Source organism: Amblyraja radiata, chromosome 9 (genome assembly GCF_010909765.2).
Source record: "Amblyraja radiata isolate CabotCenter1 chromosome 9, sAmbRad1.1.pri, whole genome shotgun sequence".
In the NCBI taxonomy this organism is placed as follows: domain Eukaryota; kingdom Metazoa; phylum Chordata; class Chondrichthyes; order Rajiformes; family Rajidae; genus Amblyraja; species Amblyraja radiata.
In genome coordinates this window covers 13241215-13257378 of record NC_045964.1, presented here as the reverse complement: position 1 = coordinate 13257378, position 16164 = coordinate 13241215, and the positions used below count along the sequence as shown (strand labels likewise).

The window sequence follows — 16164 nt, the reverse complement described above, 5'->3', positions numbered from 1 at the left end:
TGTAAATTAAGCAGGGATGTTGAGAGGATTCAGCTTTTGTAGCTCTAAGTAGCATTAGTGGAAAGAAGGAAGTTGAGAGGTTGTATCACGTCTTTGTCCTATTTATTCTGGTATTTTTACTAGTTTTCAATGACAAGTCATAGTTTCCCACAGTCTTGTGAGTTACAGAATTGATTTGCAGATAAAGAACAGAAATTAGGATCAACTATCTATGTTGACAGGAGTCTCTTTAATGTCATAATGTCATAACCAAATAATGTTTCACAGTGATGTCCTTTGTAAATAATAATAATACATATCTTCGCAGTTAATTATTTCTTGTTGAATCATCACGTTAGAGCCAGACCATGCACTAAATGTTTTGGAACATTGGCATCCAACATTGACAGACAAGCATAGGTATGATCAGAATTACAGAACAGTTCTTAATGGGAAATTTCAGCATTTATGCTTTCTTTTATAAAAGGAACTTTTTAAAAAGTATCTAAAAATCTGGAATTTCAATAAAACGTGTCTTTAATATTTCAATTAACAGTTTTCTCTGGTGTAGTTTAATTATTTCTTATTAACAAAGTTAGCATGCAGAACAGTGTAAACAGTGGTTCCTCACAATTTAAATGTTTGTTGGAAGTTGATATCTTAAATGCATCAAGCTCCCTGCTAAAGTTTCCATCTTCAGGATTAATCAAAATTTGATAAGGATGATACTGTACAGCAGTCATTTCTGTAAATAAATATTCGGCATTAATACTGAATTTACACATATTCCCCTGGGCCTTCACCATTTAATTCACATATTGAGGAGCTACTGGAATAAACATAACCACAGCCATTGCTCTAAACTGTGGGGTGAGGTGCAGTAAGCCATGTGCATTGTTATAGATGGGTTTGGAAAAGGTGAGGCAGACATTAGCAGACATTACACCAGGCCAACACGAAGCAACAAAAAAATAGTACTCACTTGAGCCAGTTGTGGACGGTGATGTGTAGGAAAGAACTGCAGATGCTGGTTTAAATCGAAGGTAGACTCAAAATGCTGGAGTAACTTGGACAGGCAGCATCTCTGGAGAGAAGAAATGGGTGGACAGTGATCTTCTGCTCGTTCCAGCCTCCTTCCAAGCAACGTTTTTTCACTTCCAACAGACATCTGGCCATCACTGTACAGCATACCTGTACCTGTATAAATTCACTTGTCCATTTGGAGGAGACCCACGTTTGCCGTTGTTAGTCTTTTCCTTTACATATGCCTGGAAGACATGTCTGTTTTATGTTTATGTGCCATTTCACTTTCATTTTTCTGCCTTCCCCTTCTGTATTCATATTTTGTCTCTCCTTTGCTGAGTTCTAACCTGCTTCCAATCCTCAAGCCCTGCTATTTCAGGCATTTTTATCAGCTTCTTTTGATTTAAATAACATAATTAAATTCACATGGATGGGTCCCTTTCCCTGCTGACTTTTGTGCCTGTATTTTTGTTTGCTTCCAACTTATTAATTACTTTAATGTTAGCCATTGCTTGTCTGCCATCGCATCTTCTAATACAGATTTCCAATCAATCACATTCAATTCATCCCTCTTACCTTCACTGTTTTATCTGTTTACATTTGAACCAGCGGTATTGAACTGAATGAAAAATACTAGCATCCTATGGTCCCTGTTCTTTAAAGGTCCCTACACAACTCATTTATTAACCTTTTTTGATTTCACAGTGCAAGATTTCAAATACACTATCCTTTCACAAGAGTGGTTCTCAATTAGCTGATCTTGAAATCCATGTCACGTAATTTTCATAAATTCATCTTCCATCTTGTTAATGCTAATTCAAACTGTGCAACCTGAGCAACTGAAAATTACAGTTCCCAATTAATACTTTATTTACAGGTGTTGCAAAGTGCTGATTTTATTCTTCTGTGATTCTGATCCAATCAGTAATTTTGAGAAAATTGTTCTACATTATTGTTCTACATTGTCAAGCCAAGTTCATAATCTCAACTGTACTGATCATTAATAGCACTATCCAACTTCCTAATAGTCTATGATAGATACTTGGATATCAGAAAAAGGACATACGAAATAGAACCGGAAGTAGAACCATGTACCTCCTCACGTTTGTCTCATTTTGTCTCACAAATCAATCAGAACATTCGGCCCACTTAATCCACACTGACCATCGATCACCTGTTCACACGAGTTCCATGTTATCACACTTTTGCAGCCACTACCGACACACAAGAGGCAATTTACAGAGGCGAATTAACCTGCAAAACCGCACATCTTTGGGATGTGGCAGGAAACTGATTATAATGTTCTTGCCATCGTCCGCATCACACTACATTCTGTCAATTTGTCGCCAATTCCACGCCTGGAGGAAAACCACACGGTCAGAGGTAGAATGTGCAAACTCAGCACAGACTGCACCCATGCTCAAGATTGAACCCAGGTCTCTGGCGCTGTGACAGAGCAGTTCTACCAGCTACACCACTGTTGATCTTTGCATCGATGACTAAGCATTAATAATCCTCTGAGGTAAATAATTTTAAAGATGTGCAATCTGTAGTATTTAGAAATTTCTCCTCTTCTATGTCCATTGAGACTGACCTAATGACATGCCAACTAGTTCTACATTCTCCAGCTGGAGGAAGCAGCTGCTTGGCTTCAATGCTGCAATTCCTTCAATGTCTCACAACAATCAAATTGGTTTGTTGTATCATGAGGTTGTGAAGAGATTTATAAATGTGATTATTTCTTTAAGAGAAACAACTTTGCAATAAGCACTTAGGATTGAGATTTGTTTTTGCCGTAAAATTATAATGTGTTTAGTGCAAAATAGGCTCTCATCAAATCAGCGACACATGCTCAGCCTGAATCCAAGTTACACAGTTGGAGATTGGTTTGCCTGGGTGAAGTGGGAATATATTCTTTAGTTCCAGAGTGACTCCCTTCAGTGAAAGGCAAACAGGTTGAAGCTCATGGTTTCCAAGATAAGGTGCTGATTAGTTTTATCGGTTTTATTATCAAGAGGATAGTGTCCCAAGGAATTTTACACAGATGCATTTACCAGTGCACCGCTAGAAATTATGCTTGAATAAAATTGGCAAAGAATAGCAGAACTTTATCATTTCTGTTTTGTCCTCACAGTCGAAGTGAAAGAGGAAACAGCGTGGGAGGCAAGAGGAAATGTGACACAAATAAGGTAATAAATAGCAGGCTGCCTGGAGACTGTGCTGAATTAGAATACATTGAAGGTGTATAGCAATGAAAATCTCTCTCAGAAAAAGGTGTTCCCGGCTCGGCCTCAGCCCCCAAATGCAACATTTAAGGGAAGTAGGAAAAATCGGGTTTGTTGAGATGCAAATTAGATTGTGGCAGGCTGAAGCTGGAATTCCTTCGCAACTTCAATGACTTTTCGAATCCGCATTCAAAGATCAGGGGCACCAGCAGTTCTCTTTGGAAATCTATACTATTACAAAAACTCTCATCTTGACCATTTCCGGTCTGCGTTGGTTTTAAATTTGCGCAAAAACGGCACCCTATATTGCTAGGCATGGGTGACCTATACAAGGGAGGTGAGTTGCACATTAACAGGAGAAGAACCAATATCCTGCCAGGCAGCTTTGCAAATGCTACATGTGTGGGTTTAATATCGATGGGCGGGTGATGGCAGGATGGAGGCAGGTGATTAGGTAGAAGTCCATATGGAAGGCGATGAAAGAAAGTTCACTGGACAGAATAGCCAGGAGCATGACAGGGGGCAAGCAAGTACCGTGAGATTGAATTGAATTTATATTAATGCGAAAGGCCTGATGGGTAAGGCAGATAAACCCGAGGCATGCGACTGAGACATTGTCGAAGAAAGGGACAGCACAGGAGCTGCAGTAAAGATCGGGGGGGGGGGGGGGGGTTGGAAAGAGGGGAGGTTGTTGCTTTATTGATTAATGAGAATGTCTTGGTAGTAGACCAATATAAAATATCGATGGTTCGTCCATTGAGGCTATATGGATGAAGCTGAGAAATAAAATTGAAATGATTACTTTCTTGGAAGTTTACTATAGACCCCCAAATAGTTGAAGGGAATTAGAATAACAAATATGCCACGAGATTGTAGGTGATTTTAACTTTCAAATTGGCTACTGTTTCAATACGGGACGACAGATGGCACAATGGGCTAAGTGTTCGGCTGGCAACCGGAAGGTAGCCGGTTCGAATCCCGCTTGGAGTGCATACTGTCGTTGTGTCCTTGGGCAAGACACTTCACCCACCTTTGCCTGTGTGTGAATGTGTGTGAATGTGTGTGAGTGATTGGTGGTGGTCGGAGGGGCCGTAGGCGCAGATTGGCAGCCACGCTTCCATCAGTCTGCCCCAGGGCAGCTGTGGCTACAGAAGTAGCTTACCACCACCGAGTGTGACTGAGGAGTGAATGAATAATGCGATGTAAAGCGCCTTGAGTATTAGAAAGGCGCTATATAAATCCCATCCATTATTATTATTAATAACAATTACTATATTTCTGAAGAATCTATCTGTCAAGCACATTGACATATTTGAAGATTGTAAATGCACCATATCATATCAATTTTTATGCCCCATTGTACCTACCACAGCCACATATCAATTTTTATGCTCTCTTCTTGATATAAACAATTCAGTGCAGACTCATTTCAGTTTTTGATTATAATGGCTCCGTTACTTTCATTTTCTGGGTCTTCAGAGATAGCGATTAAATGTTAAAAGGTGCATTCCTCCCCCCCCCCCCCCCCCCCCCATAAAAGGTGAGTTTATAAATATCAGAGGTGCCAGACTACAACTTCAAACGTGGCTTTTCCCCCCACAATTTTAGTCCCAGGACAAGAGGAGAATGCAGTCAATGATGACCAAAAGAAAACCAAAAAGGACTAATTATTTGTTGCCGTCATTGGTTCACATATTTCTTGCCAAATGGGATTGTAAACCAGTGCAGGAACAAAATCCTGAAGGTGGATGTACTTCAGAAAGTAATTCTGAAATATCACAATTTGAATGTCATACTTTTTTTGAAGTGCCCTTCCCTCCATCATTCACTTTCATTTTTATGTCATCTTAATATCCTGGTTTAAATAAATAACCAATATTCGCTTTGTGTGCTTTGAATATTCCACATTCCACCCTTGTGCAGTTATTAATGGTTAAAATCCCTCCCTAGCATAGGTTACTGCGGCCAAATATCGCTTTGTTCCACAAAGATCGTGAACAGCACGAGTTACACTACATCACTAATGCCTGTTGCTAAAACTGTGCCTGGATAGATTAACCATGGAAAGAGGCAAATTGTGAGGTAATTTTATATTTTAAATTATACTTTCAGGAGAGTGAAGATGTTCAAGGATTGTGGAAAGAGCAATTTCATGAGTTCATAGACACCAAAGCCAATGGTAAGCAATATATCTCTGAAGTATTTCTTAAAGCTTGCAACCTTTGGTTAGGTAATTGTTTATTTTAGGAAAGACACAAAATGCTTTAGTAACTCAGCGGGTCAGGCAACATCCCTGGACAACATGGATAGGTGACGTTTCAGGTGGGGACCCTTCTTCAGGCTTCAATTCTTCTAACTGTTTCTTTTAGCTATTGCAATCACATCAACCCATAACAAAGGCAAAAAAGTCTCAATAGTTCTGTGGAACATTATTGTCACACGTTCTGAGGTACAGTGACATTTTATTTTGCATACAGTTCAGTAAAAGTATTACTTTTCATGAACACATTTTAGATTCAGTACAAGTGTATAGGAATAGTACACTAAGACAATATACGAGAGTCACCAGGTTTTGCCACAATTTTCAAGTCCCAATTGTTAGTGTTCTTTATCTGGCCACGAAGGCTCATTGCCCTGGCGACGTTGCAGGGTTGGCCTTGCCAAATTTAGCCATTGGAGTCCTCCACTGCTGCTCCACCACTCCGTGCAGCTGCAGGTCAATTCCGGTCGATGTGCTTGACCTCTTGGAGCCGCACCCGATCTAGCCAAGCTCCAGGCTGCTGTAGGGCCTCTTACGGCCCACTCCTCCTTTGAGGTGCACTGTACTGCTTCCCACAGCTGGTCTGGTTAATGGTCCTTTGTTCCTTGCGTCGGCTGCCCCTGCCATCTTGGATATCTTCACCCAATTCTCCAGGCATCGGGGACAAGCATGGAAGGGCTTAGCGATTTGCCTGTTGGAGATAATGGGCGAGCCTGGCCTGCTGACGGAGGACACATGCATCACCACAGTCTGCTGTGGCTTCGTGGTTACCACTGGAAAAACTCTCCCCAGTCTCTCCTGTTTGTTGGTTGATTTGCACATTGCTGCCTGATTGCACATTTCTGCTTTGTGACCGAAATAGCAAGGTTAATAAAAGGAAACAATACACTAGAAACACTCAGTTGGTCAGGCAGCATATGAGGAAAATAAGAAACTGAGAATGTTCTGTAACCTGAAATGTTAAATGAGTGCTGGAATAACTCAAGCAACAAAGATAGACACAAAATGCTGGAGTAATTCAGCAGGTCAGGCAGCATCTCTGGAGAAATTGGATAGGTGATGTTTTGGGCCAGAGTCTTCTTCAGACTTCTTCAGACCTGAAAAGTTAACTTTGTGTCTCTTTCCACAGATGCTGATTGACCTGCTGAGTTTTTCAGATTTCCAGCATCCATATTTCCAGCTCCCCCTCCCATTCCGAATCCGACTCCCCCTCCCATTCCAAATCTGACCTTTCTGTCCTGGGCCTCCTCCATGGCCAGAGTGAGGACTACCGTAAATTGGAGGAGCAGCACCTCATATTTCGCTTGGGCAGTTTACACCCCAGTGGTATGAACATTGACGTCTCTAATTTCAGGTAGTCCCTGCTTTCTCCTCCCCTTCTCAGCTCTCCATCAGCCCACTGTCTCCACCTCTTCCTTTCTTCTACCAGCCCCCACCCTCACATCAGTCTGAAGAAGGGTCGACCCGAAACGTTGCCTATTTCCTTCGCTCCATAGCTGCTGCGTTTCTCCAGCATTTTTGTCTACCTGCCAGCATCCATAATGTTTTTTTATTGTGAGGTAAAGTTTCTCATCTGTTGATAATTCTTCACAGCTGAGACTGAACTCTGAATCCAACCCATTTCGGAACACATTTACATCTGTTACTTTTACTGCGGTGCCTCACCATCATTGTAACAGTTGGGTATTTGACCAAATCCACATAATTGTCATCTTCTCAGTAGGCAGTCTGTCAATATCAAGGATGACTTGCTTTCACTCCAGTATTGAGGGTTTTGTGGCCAACCTGGGAACCACAGACTCATCCACAGATGGGGAAGGAAGTGGCTGACGGGGCAGATGTTGGCTGACGAGTAGTTTATGAGGCAATGCATTCTGCGTCGGTGTTTTTGTAGTGCCTCCATGTGTTTCCTGATGCATAGACTTGAGATTTTTAAAACTATCTTGAACATTCCTCTTCCATATTGAAGAATCATGGGCTAAAGATTCCCAAGTCAATGGGGATGATATACTTTTTTCAAGAAAGATTTGTCTTTTCTTCTGTCCTTATGGTTAAGGAGAGAAGGAGGTTAAGGGTGGCATCCCATGGAGGCAATCTAATGATGGCTGAAATGAGAACAAGGAGGATATGGATATGTTTCAGGGATCATGGTCAGATAATAATGTAAGAAAGAACTGCAGATGCTGGTTTAAATCAAAGGTAGACACAAAATGCTGGAGTAACTCAGCGGATTTTGTTACAGCAGAGTGAGCGGCTGAAAGTTCGGGGGGGGGGGGGGGGAGGGGCTAGAGTAAGTAAGGGGAGTGGAAAAGTTGAGGCGGTTAATGTCCCGCCGGCAGTTGGAATTGAAAAGGTCTAAAGAAGGTAGAGGGCCAAGAGGAGGGTGTCCAATGGAGGCAGGAGAAGGGGTTATCACTGGGTGGTGAGGACTACTTCCCATAGAAAAAGGCCCGGAGGTGATGGAAGAAGAGCTCTACATCGTGGCGGACCCGGAACTCGTTGACGTGGGGGCAGAAGGGTACAAAGTTGAGGCCTCTGCTGTGGACAGACCATTCCGTATATGAAGAAGGGTCTCAACCCGAAATGCCACCCATTCCTTCTCTCCAGAGATGTCTGTCCCACTGACTCACTCCAGCATTTTGTGTCTATGTCAGATAGTAGCAACTATCTTCTGGAAAAAAACTTTTTTTTAAAAAGAGTTGGGTTTCAAATAATACGGAGACTTTTTATAAATTTTGTATTGCCTTTTGGAATATTTCTGACAATAACAGGCCCTACATCTGTTGGATTGGATTTCTCGCTGCCTGGGTTTGAGCATGTTTATGGAATTCCAGAACATACGGACAGTCTACGGCTGAAAACCACAAGGTACAAGCTTTTTTATGTAGAGTCTTCAGAATCTTGTAACAACAGCGACTAGAAACATAGAAAATAAGTGACCCTTCGAGCCGGCACCGCCATACAATATGATCATGGCTGATCATCCAAAATCAGTAAGATAGACACAAAAAGCTGGAGTAACTCAGCGGGACAGGCAGCATCTCTGGAGAGAAGGAATGGGTGACGTTTCAGGTCGAGACGCTTCTACTCCATTCCTGCTTTCTCTCCATATCCCTTGATTCCGTTAGCCCTAAGATCTTTATCTAACTCTCTCTTGAATACACCCAGTGAATTGGCCTCCACTGCCTTCTGTGGCAGAGAATTCCACAGATTCTCAACTTTCTGGCAAATTTATTTTTTCCTCATCTCAGTCCTAAATGGCCTACCCCTTATTCTTAAAATGTGACCCCTGGTTCTGGACTCCCCCTACATTGGGCACATTGTTCCTCGATCTAGCCTGCCCAATCCTTTAAGATTTTATATATTTCTATGATCCCCTCCCATCCTTCTAAATTCCAGTGAACATAAGCCCAATCGATCCATTCTTTATCGACTACCCACATAGCAGATTCTTTCAGACTCATGATCATAGGATTCAATTATTTATTCTGGGATGAAATAATGTAAACCTGACAGAGCTAATAACAGTTCGATTGGGATGGATTGTCAATGGGAAATAAAAATATGAACATTTTGCATCAATATATCCTCACAAGTACGATTATCATTTGCGTTGACTCAAGGAGCAGGTCCATGGATGCCATTTGGCAGTCCATTGGTTGAGTTGCTTTTCAACTTTCTTCGCATTAACCCTTACGATTATCCCTATTGAACGTGCTGGCTGAGTACAACTCCATTAGTGTACCTCTGTCTCCTCATCCTGCTAATGATTGTTCAAGGACAGGCAACCTACGCCATCTAACTTCACAAGCCTGATTTGGGCACATGACAGTTAAATCATAGCTTTTTCTGCCAGGAAGTCTGTCAGAAAACACATAATTTTGCCCCTACCATATTATAAATATATCGTGTTCCAGCCATTTGTGATATTACTAGAACCTTTGTGAAGCAGCACTGGAACAGGTCCATTGGCCCACGAAGTCCATGCCGAACATTAAGTACCCATTTTTACACTATTCAGCTTGAGCCATGAGGCAGTGGCTCTTGTTGTTGCCCTACAGCTGAGATCCCTGCTGATAGCAACTTAAGCCAGTAATTGACATTTTTCTCCCTGTGTTCCCATTAACTGCCCCAACACAAGATTCTACCACTCACCTATTTGTTGGGAGTACTTTGCAGTGGCCATTAACCAGCATGTCTTTGAGATGTAGGAGGAAACCCTACGCCCGCAGGAAGAACATGCACACTTCACACAGGCAGAACTGGAAATCAAGACTGTACTGGAGTTGCTAGTGCTGTGAGTTGATAGCTCGATTACCTTATCCACTGTCCCTGCTGAGATCAACTAAGCCACTCTGGATAGGATACGTATGACCTGATTTTCAAGGCCCATTTACTTACTACTATATGAACCGAATGTTCAGGGAATGACTAATGCATTGTGCAATGAATCAATATGCTGGATCACTTTGACATAAGTGTAGTCAGGGTCATATCAATTAAAACGTGACCAATCATTAGTTTGTTGATCTTTGTCTTTGCAGTCAAGAAGAACCATACAGGCTCTATAACTTGAATGTTTTTGCTTGTAAGTTGAACAGCCGAATGGGTATTTATGGTTCTATACCTCTCCTCCTTGCACACAAAACAAAGAAAACTTTGGGGATTTTTTGGCTAAATAGTTCTGAAACTATGGTGGATATCAGTACGAACACAGAGAATAAGGTAAGACCAGAGTGGTGTTTACTGTCATGTGCTTGTATATAAAGAAACTAAGTTAATGCTCTATATGATTTCAGTAAACATATGAAGCTTTAGTTTCTAATTTTGCATCTTTTACACAAATCAAATTTCTGTGTCTTTCCAAATATTACACATGCCTGAAGATTGTTTCTCCACACTGAGCCCAGTTTCAATGACCTGATTCTAATTACTGCTGGCACTGGGGTTTTTGTTACTATGAAAACATGCTGATTCTTCAAACTGGTAAACTATGATGTGATGTTTATTGTTTGACGAACAGCTGGCCAGTAGTAGAACATTTGGGATGCATCCTCTAATTGCTCACTGTACCAGCATGCTAACATTTTGTGTTTCATGTGCTTAGACCTACCGATCCCTTTGTGCCACAACATTTGGAGTTATATTTCATAAAAATAATTTCCTTTTCATCCTTTCTTCCTAAGTGGATAAGCTGTCACTTTGCCACATTGTACTCCAACTGCCAGATTCTTGCCCATTCACGTAACCTATCTATATCCCTCTCCAGGTTCTTTATGTCTTCTTCAAAAATGGCTAACTCAACTATCTTTGTATCATTAGTACAACCAGCTTCAGTGCACTTGGTCCCTTCATCCAAGTCATCAATATGGATTGTAAACACAACATTGAACCCCCCTGGTACCCGGCAACTACTGATTGTCAATCAGAAAAATATTTATTTATCGCAACTCTGTTACTTAACCACTCCAATATCTGTGCCAATATATTATCCCAAATCTCTTATGCTCTAATATGCCTTAACAAGTTCTGTTCAAAAGGATCCCTAGGTAGCGCCCCCAAAATCTCCAAGAATATTCTAATGCATATTATGTGTTGGACAATGTCAGTTCACATACCCCATAAAGTATTTGTATTTATACCACTAATTCAGCAGAGTGGATCAAGGGGCTTTATACATGTTTTATCAGCTAAAATCTGACACTAAAAAGTTTAGGCTTTAGACCCCGTATACTAATACTATCCTGCACACATTAGGGACAATTTTTACCAATTTTTACCAAAGCCAATTAACCGACAAACTTGCACATCTTTGGAAGATGTGAGGAGGAAACCGGTCACGGGGAGAACGTACAAACTCCATACAGACAGCACCCGTAGTCAGGATCGAACCCAGGTCTCTGGGGCTGTAAGACAACTGTACCGCTGTGCCACTGTGCCAAATCTTTGTCAATAGTGTAGCTTGTAAGGAATGTCAAAGAAAGATGATGAGGCAGAGGGTTGAGGGGTTTCCAGAAATAATTCCAGAGCTTTAGGGTTTTGGAGGCTGAAGGCAAGAAGCCCAGTGCTGAGCAAGTAAAATAGGGCTTCACCAACTCCAGCAATCCAGAATCAATGCTGACCCTGGGTTCTCTCTTTGTAGAGATTGCATGTTCTCCCTATGAGTGCATGGGTTTTCACTGGATGCTCTGGTTTCCTTGCACATCCCAAAGATGTGTGTGTTGGTAGGTTAATTGGCCCCTGTAAATTGGTCTTGGTATGTAAGTTAATGGTAGAACTCTTTGGTTTCTAACACCAACATCTGGTTCAGACACAGACAGGTAGAGGGATCAGTGGCAAGGGAAATGGGATGCAAAGGCAGTGAATTTGTTTTCCGAGATATTTATCGGAATGTTCCGCTTACCAAATTCTGAATGCTGCTCAAGCAGTTTGACAGTATGAAGATGGTAGAAGGGCCAATTGAGGTTGTCTCGCAGTGCTAATTTGCAGTCCTCACTAAGAGGATGTGAAATTCCTTTCTTCTAAATTTAGCAGAAATGCACGGCATGCATTTTCAAGCTGGACTCTTTAAAATCCTAAGCTCTGCAAAGGGGTACAAAAGATCAACAAATGTCAGAAATAAGATATATTTTATTCATTCTCTTCTTCAGCTCCAGTATCCTATTTTTGTTACCTTATGGTAGTTGCAAAAGCAATCTGCAACCATGACTCGGTTTTCCCTGAGTATTGTATAGAGTGGAACTTGGGACACAAATCTCATTATGGAAATCTCTGCAACATTCTTAAAGAGTAGTTGCAATCATTTCCTTCTCTTCTTTCGGTATTTCCAGAGTTTGCTACAACTTTGTGTTCCTGTCAAGGTTGTGTCAGACATTCTCAGAGAGGCACCAAAACCAGATTGATATTTGTCTGCAGTGAACCAGGAGTATTTGGATCTACTTAAAGATCTATAATGAATTGAAATTGTTTTGTCATCGGTGTGCCAGTAACTAAACATTTGATTCCAGGGAGAATCAGGCAGGGTAAAGAAGTTAAAGGAAGATGATGATAGACCGTTGAGGACAGATGTTCGCTGGATGTCTGAGAGTGGGATAATCGATGTATATATTCTCCTGGGTCCCAGTGCTTTCGATGTGTTCAACCAATACTCAAGGCTTACAGGTACGATGGTTCCTGACTGTAAGCAAGTAAATAAGCAGATTGTAGACCAGGATACTTTAATGTTCTCAGCATGTTCTCAGCAATATTGTGGTCCAGAATACAATTAAAATTATCAGCCTTGCTTATGTGGTTTAATATTGGAAAGATATTTGATCATCTTTATGAATGAACGCATTTAAAGTTGTGCAATTACATTTCCCAGATATATATATATATATATATATATATATTTGTATATATAGAATTTACTATAGAACAGTACAGTACAGGATCAGGCCCTTTGGCCCACAATGTGTATGCTGAACTTAATGCCAGGTTAAACTAATCATTTCTGCCTTCTTATGGTCTTCCATTCCCTGCATTTCCATGCGCCTATCTAAAAGCTTTCTTAAATGTCACTAATGTATCTTCCACCACCACCAGCCTTGACAGCATGTTCCAAGCACTCACCACTCTCTGTGGAAAAAAAACGTACCCTGCACATCTCCATTAAAACTTGCCTCTCTCACCTTCAAGCTATTCCCTCTAGTTTTTGATATTTCCACTCTGGGGAAAAGGGCCCTGACTGCCTACCTTACCTTACCAATGCTTCCCATAATTTTATATGCTATCAGGTCTTCCCTCAACTTCTGATAATCCAGAGAAAATAATCTAAATTTGTCCAACATAATTTATATCCTATTTACCAGGCAGCATTCTGGTAAACCTCTTCTGCATCCTTTCCAAATCTCTACATCCTTCCTGTAATGGGGTGACCAAAACTGCACATACTACTCCAAATACGCCTTAATTAAAATCCTAAAAAGTTCTATACTATTCTTGATAAATTCATGTGTAAGTGACTATTTCCTACAATCAAAAAGTAATATATTGTGCTCAATACTTTTCCCTTTCCCCAGTGTCTGCTTCTTTCATGAAACCTCTGATTCACACTGGGGAACAGATCTGCAGTAACCAAAAACTCTATTAGATCTTAGAGTCATAGATTGATACATTGTGGAAACAGGCCCTTCGGCCCAACTTGCCCACACCGGCCAACAATGTCCCAGCTACCCTAGTCCCACTTGCCTGCGCTTGGTCCATAAACCTCCAAACCTGTCCTAACCATGTACCTGTCCAACTGTTTCTTAAACAATGGGATAGTCCCAGCCTCAACTGCCTCCTCTGGCAGCTTGTTCCATACACCCACCTGTTACTCCTCGGATTCCTTTTAAATCTTTTCCCCTTCACCTTGAACCTTTGTCCTATGGTCCTCGATTCCCCTACTCTGGGTAAAAGACTGTGCATCGACCCGATCTATTCCTCTCGTGATTTTGTATACCTCTATAAGATCTCCCCTCATCCTCCTACGCTCCATGCAATAGAGACACAGCCTGCTTAACCTCTCCCTATAGCTCACACCCTCTAGTCCTGCAACATCCTCGTAAATCTTTTCTGAACCCTTTCAAGCTTGACAATATCTTTCCTATAACATGGTGCCAAGAACACAGTATTCTAAATACAACTGCAACATGACCTCCCAACTTTTATACTCAATACTCTGACTGATGAAGGCTAAAGTGCCAAAAGCCTTTTTGACCACCTTATCTACCTGCGACTCGACCTTCAAGGAACCATGCACCTGTATTCCACAACACTACCCAGAAGCCTACCATTTACTGTGTAGGCCCTGCCTGGTTTGACATCCCAAAATGCAACACCTCACACTTCTCTGTATTAAATTCCATCAACCATTCCTCCGCCCACCTGGCCAATCGATCTAGATCCGGCTGCAATCGTTCACAACCTTCTTCACTATCTGCAAAACCACTAACTTTTGTATCAACAGCAAAGTTGCTAATCTTGCCCTGTATGTTCTCATCCAAATCATTGATGTAGATAACAAACAGTAATGGGCCCAGCACCGAACCCTGTGCACATCACTAGTCAAAGGTCTCCATTCTTAGAAGCAACCTTCTACCATCACCCTCTGCTTTCTTCCATGGAGCCAATTTGCTATCCATTCAGCTCTCTCTCGTTGGATCCCATGAGATCTAACCTTCCAGAACAGCCTACCATGCGGCACCTTGTCGTACTAAAGTCCATGTACACAACATCTACAGCTCTGCCCTCATCAACCTTATTGCTCACGTCGTCAAAAAAATCAATCAGATTTGTGAGACACGACCTCCCACGTACAAAACCATGCTGACTGTCCCTAATCATTCCTTGCCCATCCAAATGCCTGCATATTCTTTTTTTTTTTTTTTTTTTTTGAAAATATTTTTTATTGGAGATAGGTACATAACCAAAATACATCATTACATGTCAATTATTATTACATTGTCTCCAATACTTTTTACCTTTTTTTTTTTTAAACTAGATAGAACTAAAGAGATAGATGAAGTAAAGAAAGAAAAGAAAGAGAAGAAAAACAAAAAACAAAAACAACAAACAAAAAAAAAAAAAGGTAGTTAGAGAAGAATGGAAAAATTTGTTAAAATAAAAAAGACTTCATTCGAGATATTTTCGTACATTTCAGAGTATAATATTTCATCCATTCTTTAGCCCGCGTGCTAGTCAGGTTCCTGTGCTGAACCATTCTGACCCTTTAAGTAATCAATAAAAGGAGACCATGTTCCAACGAATGATTCCTGTTTATCCAACAGGGAAAATCTGATTCTTTCCACGTTTAAGGTCTCCGTCATTTCTATAATCCACATTTTGATTGTGGGGGCCGTAGGGCCTTTCCAAAATTTTAGAATTAATTTTTTTCCTGTTATTAAACTATAATCAATAAAGTTTCTTTGTGTTGTTCTAAGTGTTTGATTTAATTCTAATATTCCGAGTATTATTAATTTTGGATCTGGGTCCAATTGTATGCTGGTTACTTTAGATATTATACTAAAAATATTTACCCAGAATTTTTTTATTTTTATACAGTTTGCAAACATATGAGATAATGTAGCTTCTAAATGTTGACATTTATCACATATAGGTGAGATATGTTGAAAAATTTTATGTAGTTTTGTTTTTGAATAATGTAACCTATGTATTACTTTAAATTGTATTAGAGAATGTCTGGCGTTTAGTGAACACTGATGTATGTGTTGCAAACTTTCTTCCCAAGTATCTTTCGTTATTACTTGATTTAATTCTTTTTCCCATGTTTGTCTGTGTAAGTCCGTCGAGGGAATGTCACTGTCTAATAAAATATTGTATATATAAGATATTAATTTTTCTGTATTAGGATGTTTGTTCCAACATTCATCAAGAATTTCTGAATTTCTAATTCGAAAATTTTGGGAGTTCGATTTTACATAATCTCTAAGTTGAAGATATCTGAAATAATCATTTCCTCGAAGTCCATAAGTCTGTTGCAATTCCTGAAATGTCAGAAAAGTACCTTCCTTGTAAAGTTGTCCCATATTTTTAATTCCATAATTCTTCCATTGTGTAAAACCCCCGTCCAACCATGAAGGCTTAAACAAAGGATTATTCACAATTGGAAGAAAAAGTGATAAATTATCTAATTTT

General features: G+C 40.5%; 1 protein-coding gene across 5 annotated transcripts in view; it reads left to right on the top strand.

The window, feature by feature from the left end:
* The window catches only part of ganc (glucosidase alpha, neutral C), a 68734-nt gene that overhangs the window by 15959 nt on the left and 36611 nt on the right, over positions 1-16164 (top strand). For all 5 annotated transcript variants that reach the window (XM_033026699.1, XM_033026703.1, XM_033026700.1 and 2 more), the window contains 5 exons: positions 3137-3191; positions 5340-5406; positions 8259-8355; positions 10032-10212; positions 12495-12648. In XM_033026699.1, the coding sequence (XP_032882590.1) occupies positions 3137-3191; positions 5340-5406; positions 8259-8355; positions 10032-10212; positions 12495-12648 (554 nt within the window). The remainder of the gene's footprint in view (positions 1-3136; positions 3192-5339; positions 5407-8258; positions 8356-10031; positions 10213-12494; positions 12649-16164) is intronic.